The 12,434-nt window shown below is 31.5% G+C and overlaps 1 protein-coding gene across 4 annotated transcripts in view; it reads left to right on the top strand.

Moving 5' to 3' along the window:
* Positions 1 to 12,434, top strand: part of ebi (transducin beta like ebi) — a 77,573-nt gene that overhangs the window by 64,076 nt on the left and 1,063 nt on the right. For all 4 annotated transcript variants that reach the window (XM_035354353.2, XM_035354352.2, XM_035354354.2 and 1 more), the window contains exons 13-14: positions 2,350 to 2,515; positions 7,112 to 7,213. In XM_035354353.2, the coding sequence (XP_035210244.1) occupies positions 2,350 to 2,515; positions 7,112 to 7,213 (268 nt within the window). The remainder of the gene's footprint in view (positions 1 to 2,349; positions 2,516 to 7,111; positions 7,214 to 12,434) is intronic.

The raw sequence follows: 12,434 nt of genomic DNA, 5'->3' as shown, positions 1-12,434 counted from the left end.
GTACAAAGTCCGTAATCCGGAATGATCTATAATCCGGACCTCAAAGCCACAATTATTATTATTATTTTTTTTTAAATGCTTTACGCATGCGCGTTTAATGTATAATGGACGGTATAAGCTAGGCTAAAATTATCTTTACTGATTCTAAGGCATTTCAGTTAATGTTGCAGATTGCACTGTTCCTTAATCTTCTAATTGGATTCTGCTTATTATTTTTTGCAGACTGTTAATGCAATTTTATAAAAATTAAGAAGTCAACTGTATATGACATAAGCAAAAAGAAAAAGGAACTTTTTGAATTTTTTGTGGATTCCGACACCCCACTTGCAATGAATAACAGAAAAAGGGTTTGTTATGCTTAAAGTGACGATCATGACAAAGTGATGATTGAATGGGTCAGACAGCGTCGCAGCGAGGGCATGCTATTGAGGGGTCCAATGCTAATGGCTCAAGCCAAAATATTTCATGAAGAAATGAACTTAAACACTGAGTGCACATATTCGACAGGTTGGTTAACCAAATTAAAAAATCGCCATGATATAAGACAATTAAAAATTTCAGGTGAAAACGTTTCAGCTGACACTGAAGCTGCTGAACAATTTGCAGATGAATTCATTGAACTTATTACTAGTGATTACAAATATCTCCAGAACAAATTTATAATGCTGATGAAACTGGTCTTTTCTGGCAATATGTATCGTGAAATACCTTGGCAACCTCTACAGAAAAGGCTCCAACTGCTGTCAAAGATTCCAAAGCGAGACTGGAAATTTTAGCATGCGCAAGTGCTGCAGGAAGGCATAAGCGCAAACTTTTCGTAATCGGAAAACATGCATGACCTTGAGCATTTAAAGGGCCCACCAGCGGCCGAGCGGTAAAGCCGCTGAACACTGGTAGTTCAGTCCGAGGTTCGAATCCCGCGAATGGGCTGGCTGCATGGGCGTTTTTGTGGTTTTCCCCATGTGTAATGTGCATATGAGACAGTTTTCCTTAGAAAGTCCTCCACGAAGGCATCCCTCCCCTTAGGCAGATAGCCCTAGTGTGCTTTGCCATAATTAAATACACCACACCACCTTGAGCATTTAAAGGAATATTGATTTTCCCCGTTATATATTGCACAAATAAAAGAGCATGGATGAACAATGGCAAGAGTATTCATGACTTTTTGAAATTTTTTAGCATAAAATCTGCTGTGTGGAGCATTGCAAGATTGTGGGAGGATGTGTCTCCAGGTACGTTAAAAAATGCTTGGCATAATATGTGGCCAGCTACCATATTTCACGGTGAGGACGATGAAGATGATAGCTGCAAATTTGAAGGTTTTCGGACATCGCAAACTAAAGGTGAAATTTTCCAGTTATTGGATTTTGTAAAGAAATGTGGAGAAGCTGTAATAAATGAAGATGATATAACAGAAGTTTTTCATTGCGACAACAATGCCCCAATCATCAATCAATTAATGGACGGCGAAATCTCTAGTATGGTTCTAGATCCAGAAAATACCGCTTCCGATAGTGAAGAAAGTGACAGAGAGGTTATCGAAAACGAAAGAATTTCGATTGACATGTTAGTCAGTATTCTCGACACAACAATTACAGGACTTGAACAGTGGAACTGAACAAGAAATTTATGTCTGTTTATAGAATTAAAGAGAAAGTATTAGCACAAAAAAACGAAGCAATTTGCATTGCAAGAAATGTTTAATAAAGTAAACAAATAAATATTAAGCTTTTTTTTTTTTTTTTTTTTTTTTTTTTTTTTTTTGATATCCTTTAGATCATAACTGCTCTTTATTTCATAAATTACAGTTTCATATTTTTAATTGTATAATTTATGCATGCCATCTTACCAGATTTAAATTGATGATCTATATTCCAGAAAAAACCCTAATCCGGAATCGCCAAAGTCCCGACGAGTCCGGATTATGGACTTTGTACTGCATTATGGAGTCCTGGGGTCGCGAAGAAATCTCAGTGATAAAAGAGAGTCACGACTGAAGAAAGTTTAAGAAACCCCGCATTAATGCATGATCCTCCATTCTTTTTAATGTATTTTAAATTTAATTTATAAACTATAGTAAAAGTTGTAAAATTGCTGTATGTTCTTATTTGTCAACTTCACTAACATTGATTTTTCATAATATTTATATTAAAAAAGTTTCCTTCTATTAAATAATTATATACATGGAAAATATATTCTAATTTATAACTGAGATGACAATTAGTTTAATATATTTTTTACCTTCAAAGATTTTATTCCAAAGTAATTTTTGTTCAGTATCACACATTCTATAAAAATATGAACTATCAATTGTGTATGTGTTATTGTATGTGAATTTATTCTTTGTAGTGCTTCTTTTGACTCCACTGTTCGACTGTGGGAAGTAGAGCGTGGTGCCTGTCTATATACCCTTACAAAGCATACAGAACCAGTATATAGTGTTGCCTTCAGTCCTGATGGAAAATATCTAGCCAGTGGTTCTTTTGATAAATGTGTTCATATATGGTCCACACAGGTTAGATTTTTTTAAGAGTTTTTGACAGTTTGATTTCCTTTTATTACCATCATAAGCCTGAATCTCGTCTAACACTTATTTTTGATATTTTCTCATGAAAACTGAGTTTTAAAAATTGTATTTAAAATGATGTAAACTTTTAACTGTAATTTATGTAAAAAAAAGTTTGCTAGTTTTTTTTTTTTTTTTTTTCTTTTTTTTTTTCCCTCTTTTGTGTTTGTTACTTTTAGCATAAATTTTGTCATTATTTCATATGACTGAAAATTGTGACAGTTGTTTAATTGACAACGAACTGTGAACACAGAATTCCATCTTTTTAGATATATATATATTTATTATAATATATTTAAACTCAGAAGCAATGACCAGGAAATTGGAGGTGAAGGCAGATTAAATCTTCAGTTTTATTTTCAGCAACATGTTGCAACTACACACAAGTTGGTATATTATATGTGATTGTTTCAAAAGGCTTACATTTTTTATAACTTTGTAGCAAGAAAGCAGCAGCAGACAGACAGCAATGTAGCTAGGCCAAAGCGTGGAAAGCAAGTGTGTAATGTTCAGGATGAAATCTTAAGTCAAACTGAATTAGTTTTGGTTTTCAAAGCATTTTGATTGAATAGTTAATATTGCTGTAAAATTATTATTGGCCGCTTGTGTTTTTGTTCAATTTACATCACCAAAATTATGCAAGAGTCATATGACATAGATTTTTCTCGAAAATGATGCAGTGCAAATAGATGTTGCTATTTTTAGAATAGAGAAGGGAAATTAATTTACGCTGCTATTTTAATCTTTTAACATATTCTTCATTTTTCTTACATATCCCCCCCTCCAAGAAGAAAAAGGTGTATCGACAGAGAAGCCTTTCCCCCCCTAGTTAAAGCACTAGCAAATGAAAAAAATAATAATCATAAATCATAAAATTTTGATCCTGTAAAGTATAATTTATAAATATCAATTTTTTAAAATAAATTTTAACTTTTAGTGTCCTATTGAATTTTTCAGAATTTCAGTCCAAAAGTCTTTTTGTTTGAGAGTTCACATAATCATAATTCTTCAGGGAAGGTTCTTGATATAACAGAATATCACAAAGTAAACTTTTACATAATCATTACTTATAATTAAATGTAATGCACATAAATATTTATCATACTTATTTCCATATTGATAAATTATATTTTAACACCATAAATATAGTAGGAGTAACAGTTTCAGAAATGGCTTCACCGTTATTATCTTTCATTTACAATTCCTGATTTTACCAAACTGGAAGGCCTCGCAATACACAAACATATGCATCAATAGGGCTGTCTTCTTGAGCCAACTAGTGTGTTCTCTGCACTGTTGGCTCAGACTTGGTAATGAATATTGATTTGCTTCTGAAATTGAAATATAGTAAAAATGTGCAATTACAACAAAAAGATGCTAAATCATCTTGTCTCATTGTTTGGATTTCACCTTGCACTCTGCAAAAGCAATGCCTGAACTTTGATGCCAAGCTTCATCAGGACTGCTGGAAAATATCACAGATATTTATTCAGACAGGATGAAATTCTGTGTGGAAAGAATTCTGTGGATTAATTTAATGTGCTTTCATCCTCTACAGCAGGTCAAAGACAGTTCGTCAATCATCTTCTGCCTGTGCTTTGCTTTTCCTCCGCTATGAAAATGAAGTGTTTTTCAAGTGTTCTGTGATTATCCGTTACACGTAAAGCGATTGGTGAAAAAAAATTATTAGTGCTTCAAAATTTTGTGTAAACTGATTATTCGTGCTTCAAAAATTATGAATACTAGATCCAAAACAATGGCAACAAGCACAGAATCAATAGCCACTGTCGATGCTGCAAGATTTCAATTTCCTATTTTTGACGGAACAAAAAGTAATTTTCCTATTGATAAATACATTCTGCTGTTTGAGCAAAAATGTGCTGCGCCAAAAATTTTCAGGATAAAGGTATAACCTTCATCTTTACGGAATGCTTAAAACGGGAAGCCCTGGCATACTACTTGAGAGACTGTTTAGAGAAAGATTGGAAAGTAGTGAAAGACAATTTCCAGACGTACTTTTCCAGTGCAGAGACAGTGACCTTTAATGATTTTGTGTCTATTACCTATGATAAACTCTGAAGCAATGACCAGGAAATTGGAGGCGAAGGCAGATTAAATCTTCAGTTTTATTTTCAGCAACATGTTGCAATAATACACAAGTCGGTATATTAAATACAACTGTTCCAAAAGGCTTACATTTTTGATAACTTTGTAGCAAGAAAGCAGCAGCAGACAGACAGCAGTGTAGCTAGGGCAAAGCGTGGAAAGCAAGTACGTAATGTTCAGGATGAAATCTTAAGTCAAACTGAATTAGTTTTGGTTCTCAAAGCATTTTGATTGGATAGTTAATATTGCTGTAAAATTATTATTGGCTGCTTGAGTTTTAGTTCAATTTACATCACCAGAATTACATAAGAGTTATATGACATAGATTTTTCTCAAAATGACGCAGTGCAAATAGATGTTGCTATTATTTTTAGAATAGAGAGGGGAAATTAATTTATGCTGCTAATTTAATCTTTAACATATTCTTCATTTTTCTTACATATATATATATAACATGTAGAACATATATAATATAACATGTAGAACATATATAATATAACATGTAGAACATATATAACATACATATATAACATGTAGAAGGGACATGTAAGTAATGCAAAATAAAAAAAGAAAAGTCCGAGATCTTGGACCATTCAAACAAGAAGCGCACAACAACCATTACAAGGCATAGTGGCAGTTCTTATTTCAAAGGTTAAGATGTTGGAATGAATTCTCAGCCGTCAGTCACTACTATAATTCCTGTTGAAGATTATAGGCATTTGTATGAGAACTTCCATGTGCAACTGTGACCTTTTTACAATCCTCGCCAATTTGGTACAGGAGGTGCCTTTGTTCTCGCTGGAATCGTAGGACACAGTATCATTGCAAACTCCTTAGTTAAGCATTTGTGGTGAGCTAAAAAAAAACATTGCCTGATCCCCACAACATCAAAATTAGCTTCATAGAAATAAGAAACATAAAATTTGAACACATAATACACAGCATATAAAGTGGTTTTAAAAAATTATCACCTTATTTCTGTCTGCAGATTTTCATAAAACCCATATTGTATGTGAAAAATACAAGAGGCTATAAATAGACATGAATTTTCTATCCTAGTCTTCATTTGTAAGTAAATGCACTAAGATGCAGTTTTTGGTTACTTTACACATGAAGAGGTAATTGTTGAATAGATAAATTTATTTTAGAGAGAAACTTTTTTTTTTCCTTTTCATTAAAAAAATTATATATTAAAAAAATATTTGGTTAGCTATTTTTTTAATATGTATTGATATTGCATTAGGTTGTGTTATCATCCACACAACTTTCTATTTATCACTCTTTGAAATTTTACTGTTGTATGAAATGTCTTTATTTTTATGCAGTTTGGCAGTTGTATTATCTTTTGTTGTAATTTATCTGTCTTCAATTGCTCAGCAGATGTAGAGAAACCAGAAATATATTTAATAATTTAATTCTATATGTGGTTAGCCTAAAATAAATAGACATTTACAGAAAAATGACTTTTAATAGCTCAAATACTTGAATCATTAGAAGAATGTGTCCGGAAGTTTACTTGGCTAAGTTACAAATGTTGTATCTATGAACTTGCAATACAACAGGTATTGATATGATAGTCAAGTTTTTCCCAAACATGTCTCAACATATTCATATCATCATTCACAGAAGCAATTGTGATACAGTGTTTAAGATTTTAAAGCTTGTACAAAGGGCAAGATAAAAAAATATAGTCCTAGTGTATGCCTACAGGAAGCAGTCACATGGTGTTAAATCATTATACATTTTGGTTAATAATTTCAGAAACACTCATTGGTTTTCTTAGGAATGAAATGAAATGCAATGAAATATGCCTGCTTAATTTTCTGCTTTGATTAATCACTTCCTTTTTTGAAACAGTTTAAAGTGAATTCGCAGTCTCATTGCTATCAAAGTCTATTGTACATTTCTGTCAATGTCCTACATTGGAAAGTAACTGTAACAGAAATATTAGATTAGTTGAGATTTTTATCTCGTTAATATAAATTTATGTTCACATTATTTTATGTTTTTCAAATTATTTGAGAATGTTGCTATAAAAACATCTTATTCAGAAGTTAATTAGACTATCATTCTGTTTCATGCATAGAACTACATAATATGAAGTAGCAATGGCAAAACTAAGAACTTCATAAGTTTTATTGGCACTGTTTTTGTAATCTACTTTCTACAGTTCAAATTCTTAATAAAACATTATTTTGTTCTCATTGCAAGACTCCTAATCCAAGATAATGTTTACTTAATTAGAATTTGCATTTTGCATTTTAGTAGCTTAATAAATAAAAAAAATTGCAAATGTTACTACTTTCTGAAGTTAGAAAATGAAATATATTACTAAGTGCCTTTTATTTGTATTAATCATTCTGTGTCTGAAAACTGGCTATACCGGCACTGGAATTTCATACTTAAATGTGTATAATTTTATCTGTTTTCTCTTTATAGACTGGCAGTTTAATCCATAGTTATAAAGGAACAGGTGGCATATTTGAAGTTTGCTGGAATTCTAGGGGAGATAAAGTTGGTGCTAGTGCTTCAGATGGAAGTGTAAGTTATTTCATTGCCAACAACCTGGTTTAATAATATTAGAAATATCCCTGTGAATTTGTTTTTGAAAGTTTTTAAGCTCATTATTTTTTCCCTTATCATTTTGATCACTTAGACGAATTTTTTCCCCCTTTAATAAATGTATTGCAAAATTCAGTCTTCCTTAATGTTTCAATAAAAAAGGAGGTTTTATGTGTGTTTTAGAAAAAAATATTGTTTAAAATATGAAAAAATTTCTCTTTTAATTACAATTTTGAGTAGTGATTGTAAAATCCACAGAGATTTAGTAGTAATTTAATTTGATGTGTGTGAAATATGAATATTATTATGTCCTGATGACTCAGTGACTGACTGACTTGATTATACTTGAGTGAATTCTGTAAGGTGGCCCAAGATAAACTGAACCAAAGCAAATGAAATCTCCTATGTCCTGTTTGGTTTATCTTGGGCCACCCAATAATATAAGCTGTTAATAAACCAAAATTGGCATTTTGTCATGTTAGGTGAAAGGTTTTTCCATCAACTGGTCATTTTCCAGTTACATTGTTAAAAACTGAATTGTACTGAAATGCTAACTGCTTGTACGGCCATTCTTCAGCAATTAGTTTTTCAGCCTTAATAAAATGAATGAATGAATAAAAAACTTAGCCTTCAAAAAAAGAAAGAACAAATGAAACAGTACATCTTGTGTAAACTGAATTTCTGTGATCACTTATTTGAGACAACAGGAGCTACATGTATGTGTTTGTATCGTTTTAAATGTAGTGAAATGTGTTTTGAATAGAAAGAAATATTTAAAGTAAATTAATGAGAATTTTATATTTTTTATTTGATTTATGTGAGAATAAATTTTAGAAAAGTCTCCTTTCTCCAGTTCTGCATTCAGAAAAATCTGTTTATATGACATGTGAATTTGAGATTATTGTACAAGGTAATTGAACACTAATAGACAGAAAACCTATGTGTTACATAAATTTTGTCTTCCATCCAGTTAACACTCAAACCTTGCTTATTGAGCAATGTTTCATGAGCGATACTTGTAATGAACAGAACAAAATGCAAAAATAATATTCCCTTAGTGAGCAGTTTTCGCAGAATGAATAACATGAAGACATCATAAGGTCACTTGTAGGATCCTGCCAGCATTTTGGCTAGAAGCTTTTGCCAACTAGTGTTGTCAAATGCAATACTGACCTGTGGAGCCTTTCATAAAATATATTATGGGCTAAAGGTGGATATAGCAATGATATCGATTAGCTAATGGAATAGCATAACCAGAAGCTGATCCTGGGTCATTGCAAGAAATTGTGGAAGAGATAACAGCCTTAGCAAAGCAACGCTTTCCGGTGAAATAGGGGAAATGCTAAAAGCATGAACTGCTACCTTGTAGGTTGAGAAGCATCAACTTAATAAGGCAGTAACTAAGCATGTTACAAATTTATTTAACGATAATGCTGTGCCTCATTTTCGCCAGATTCTGAAGTGTAGGTAAAAACATGACTTTAGACAACTTTCTTGTAAAAAAGGATATAGTATAAATAATAAATTACAGTATTATACTTTTTTGGGGGAGAATGGAATGCATTATCCTACTTTACATTAATTCCTGTAGGAAAAATTGTTTGGTATTACAAGTAAGATTTTTTAATGTATTTTTATGGGAAGAATAAAAATAAAAGAATAGCATAAGAGACAGGCAATAATGTGCACTGCAGATTCAAGGGGATTTTTTTTTTTTTTTTTTTACTAAAAATGATGCTTCAGATTTCCCCCCCCCCAACAATTAATACAAGGATTAACATATTGAGATCAAGCCTAGCTGTAAATAATTGAATTAATTCATTAGATGTGAAATAGATTTTCAATTCAATTTTGTTGTTATCTAAGGGTAGGACATAGCAATCCTCACATCTATAAATCATCAAAAAGATTTCAAATTGAGAAACTGAAATCCTAGTCCTTTGACATCATTTGTATCTTACATAAGAGTAGTTAGTAATTCTATGTATTAATTTATAAAGATTAGTGTTATTCTTTTTCATTAGTAGAGATGGAAGAAGAGAAATATATTTTTTCAATTTTCAAGTAATTGGTGCATTGCTCTTTCTCAAAACAAACTCTAGAATAATTTTAATAAATTGGGACATAGATAATTTATTACTTCGGGTACCAGATTTTGAAGCATATTTGTTACTCAAGTGCATTTGTCAAATTATGTTGAAAAAATTTAGCCTCAAGAATTTTAATTATTCAATTTCCTTTGTCTCGAAATTTTTAAATTCAGCCTTCCACTAATTTTTGCCAGTGCAAGAAGATTGCTATGCTTAATTACGTATTTGTAATTAAGCATAGCAATATTTGAGGTGCATCATCAGCACATCTTAATGCAATATATATAGTTCATTTAAAAAGTAATACACAAGGTAGCAGGGCTGTAGGGTGGGCATACAAATTAAATTAATGCCCTCCTTAAAACTCCAATTAGCAAGAATAATGAAGTTTCACAAATTAAGTATAAATGAATGACAGAACATATGTGATGATCAGTCATGTAAACTCACCCTTTTAATTCAGCCAGGATTTCTTTCAAAAGATGTATTTCAAATAGATATCTGAATTAAGTTTATTACTGATTGTTGATATTTTTCAATGTATTGGGTCAGTGCATAAGTTGATGCCGTTCTTCATTATATTGCCATTTTTACCATGCTTTTATTTTATTATAATAAAATACACTACAAAACAATACAATTATGCACTATGTCATAAATCAGTAATCACTCATTCACTTAGTAATAAGCATATTTGTCAATGACCACCTGCCAGTGCTCAGGTAAAATGTTAGTGCCTCTTCTGTAGAACTGTTATGGTGTCAAGTTGAGAAGTCTGTTAGCCAATAGCAATTGGCTAACAGACTTCATAAGAGAAGCATCATAATGAAACTCTTGTCCCTGAATGTTGTCAGAGAGAGATTGGAAAAGGTGGTAATCAGAAGGGACGATAAATGTGTTGGAAGTGTTCATTTTCTCTACTTGACATTACATACTAATTAGCTTTGAAAATGGCCAGTTAGCAACATACAAGCTCCTTTTCACAACAATCAAATTTCACACTGAAGAGAAATAATTGAATGACAAAAAACGAAGGCAGAACAATAATGCAGTGTTGCCAACCCAATGAAGAAAAGCATGGTCCTATGCACTGACCCAATATTATGTAAGATTAAGTAAAGTATATGTCTACATTGTGGGTCATATGATGTTACTAGTATCATTCTGAAAACTTTTCTCCGTTAAAGTGTGTGGAGAAACTATCTGCCTGCACTAATCTCAAATTGTAATCCCAAGCAATTTTAAGGTGTAGGCTATGCAAGATCGATGTCTAATGGAATTAAATACTTGTTAATTCACAAATGTTATGTGTTAGTTGAACAGTGAAGAATTAAACTTTTCATTTGTAAAATATGTATATTCTTTTACTGTATTGCACTACTTTTACTATATTATTTTATACAATATTCATCTACATCATACTTTTTGATAGATGTCTGTTTGATGTTGGATCAGGTGAAAGATTTAATTTTAAAATAGCAGAACAGGTTGTTTAAACATTTCTATTATTTTCCTGAGAAAAAAGTCACATTTGCGTTTTCTATAATGCAGCATTTTGAAGTGAAGTCTGTAAGCATCTGGGGTTTATAAATAACTGCAAGAATTCAGAGATCATACTTTAGATTTAAAAAAATTTGTGGCAAAACCCCAGCAGAATTTTACACTACAAAGATAAAACATAAAGTTCATATTGATCAGGCAATGAGGTATAGTACAATCTTTTTTGAGTTACTTGTATTCATGAAGAATGTGTCAGGATACTTCTATTTGTCTAAGGAAGAAATGAGATGGTCAAGCAACACCTAAGAAAATGACATAACCTACAATGATTCAACTAGATTAAGTATACCATATTTTGACAGAAGCTTTGCTTGGAAAAAAGGTTTGTGCCTGCTGGATCATTCACTGTTTGATGTAGTGTTATTGAAATGAAGATTTGGTGATAAATTTGAAAGATTTCTGTTTGAAATAATGAGTATCAGTGAACTTGCATTAAAGGCTTTTTTGAATTTCAAAAGAACCAAATTTAAAATCGCCATCAATTCAGAGGATAAATCCATTCTTTGCTTGACCTAAAAAATTTTGATATGTAGATCTATGGGTGAAGTAAATGATATTTGTTTGGGATATCAAAAAATCATCTCAAAAAGATAGGTTTCTGTAGGGGAAAATTGTGCCTACATCATACTGCTGTGGATTTAGGGATATGGACTTAGAGGTAATTCATTTTGAAAACTAATGCTTGAGAGAGAAGCTGCCAAAATATGAATGTGCGTTTAATCCTGATGCCATAAAGTGCATACAGAAGTCCATCAGACTTCAAATTCTTCCTAAAATTGCATGGACCGAATATTTCTTCTTGAAAAACGCTTCTTTAGTGATTACTGAAACCATGTTTCAGCCTCAGTCAAGGATTGAATAAAAGTAGTGCATTATAAGGATCAGCAATGGCATGGGATCTAATGAGCAGCAGGAGACTGCAATGAGAAACTAGCTAAAATTAAGCTGAGAGATTTAAAAGAAAAGAAAAAATTCAAGAATGCATTACTTTTTAATTATTTTCATATTTGTCTTTCTGCTATCTAGTTGACTATTACTGGCCCTAAAAGTAACATGGCTATGATAGTAACTTGCTAAAACAGCATTATATTCCATTTTGTTTGTTATTCTGGTTATAAGTGCACAGTAAAGAGTTAGAAATCAATTAAATTATTACACGCATTTTGAAATTTGAGAAATTAAATTTCTGATTAATAAAGAAGCATATTTTGTATGAATTTTAAAGGTGGTCAATGATGAATCAATAGGTCAACTGAGAATTGATAGCCGTATATGCTTCAGCAATTGTCTAGCATAATTAAGTTCCCATTGATGATAAAAAAAAAAAAAAAAATATTAGTAAAACTATATCATACAAAGTGAAGACTTACTTGAAACACATGAGTACACTTTAGAATTTAAGTCATCTGAGATATTCTCCCAAAAAATTATTATCAAACCAGCATCATTAACTTTTCCTTTTTCTAAATTAACAAATGAAAGCAGACTTTATTTAAGTCAATAATTTACTACAGAAAACTATACAGGTTAAGTATTTTTGAGTGAGGTGA

This window comes from Stegodyphus dumicola, chromosome 8 (genome assembly GCF_044657685.1).
Source record: "Stegodyphus dumicola isolate Sdum_Otavi_A_Nest chromosome 8, ASM4465768v1".
In the NCBI taxonomy this organism is placed as follows: Eukaryota; Metazoa; Arthropoda; class Arachnida; order Araneae; family Eresidae; genus Stegodyphus; species Stegodyphus dumicola.
This window is presented reverse-complemented; position numbering and strand designations above follow the sequence as displayed.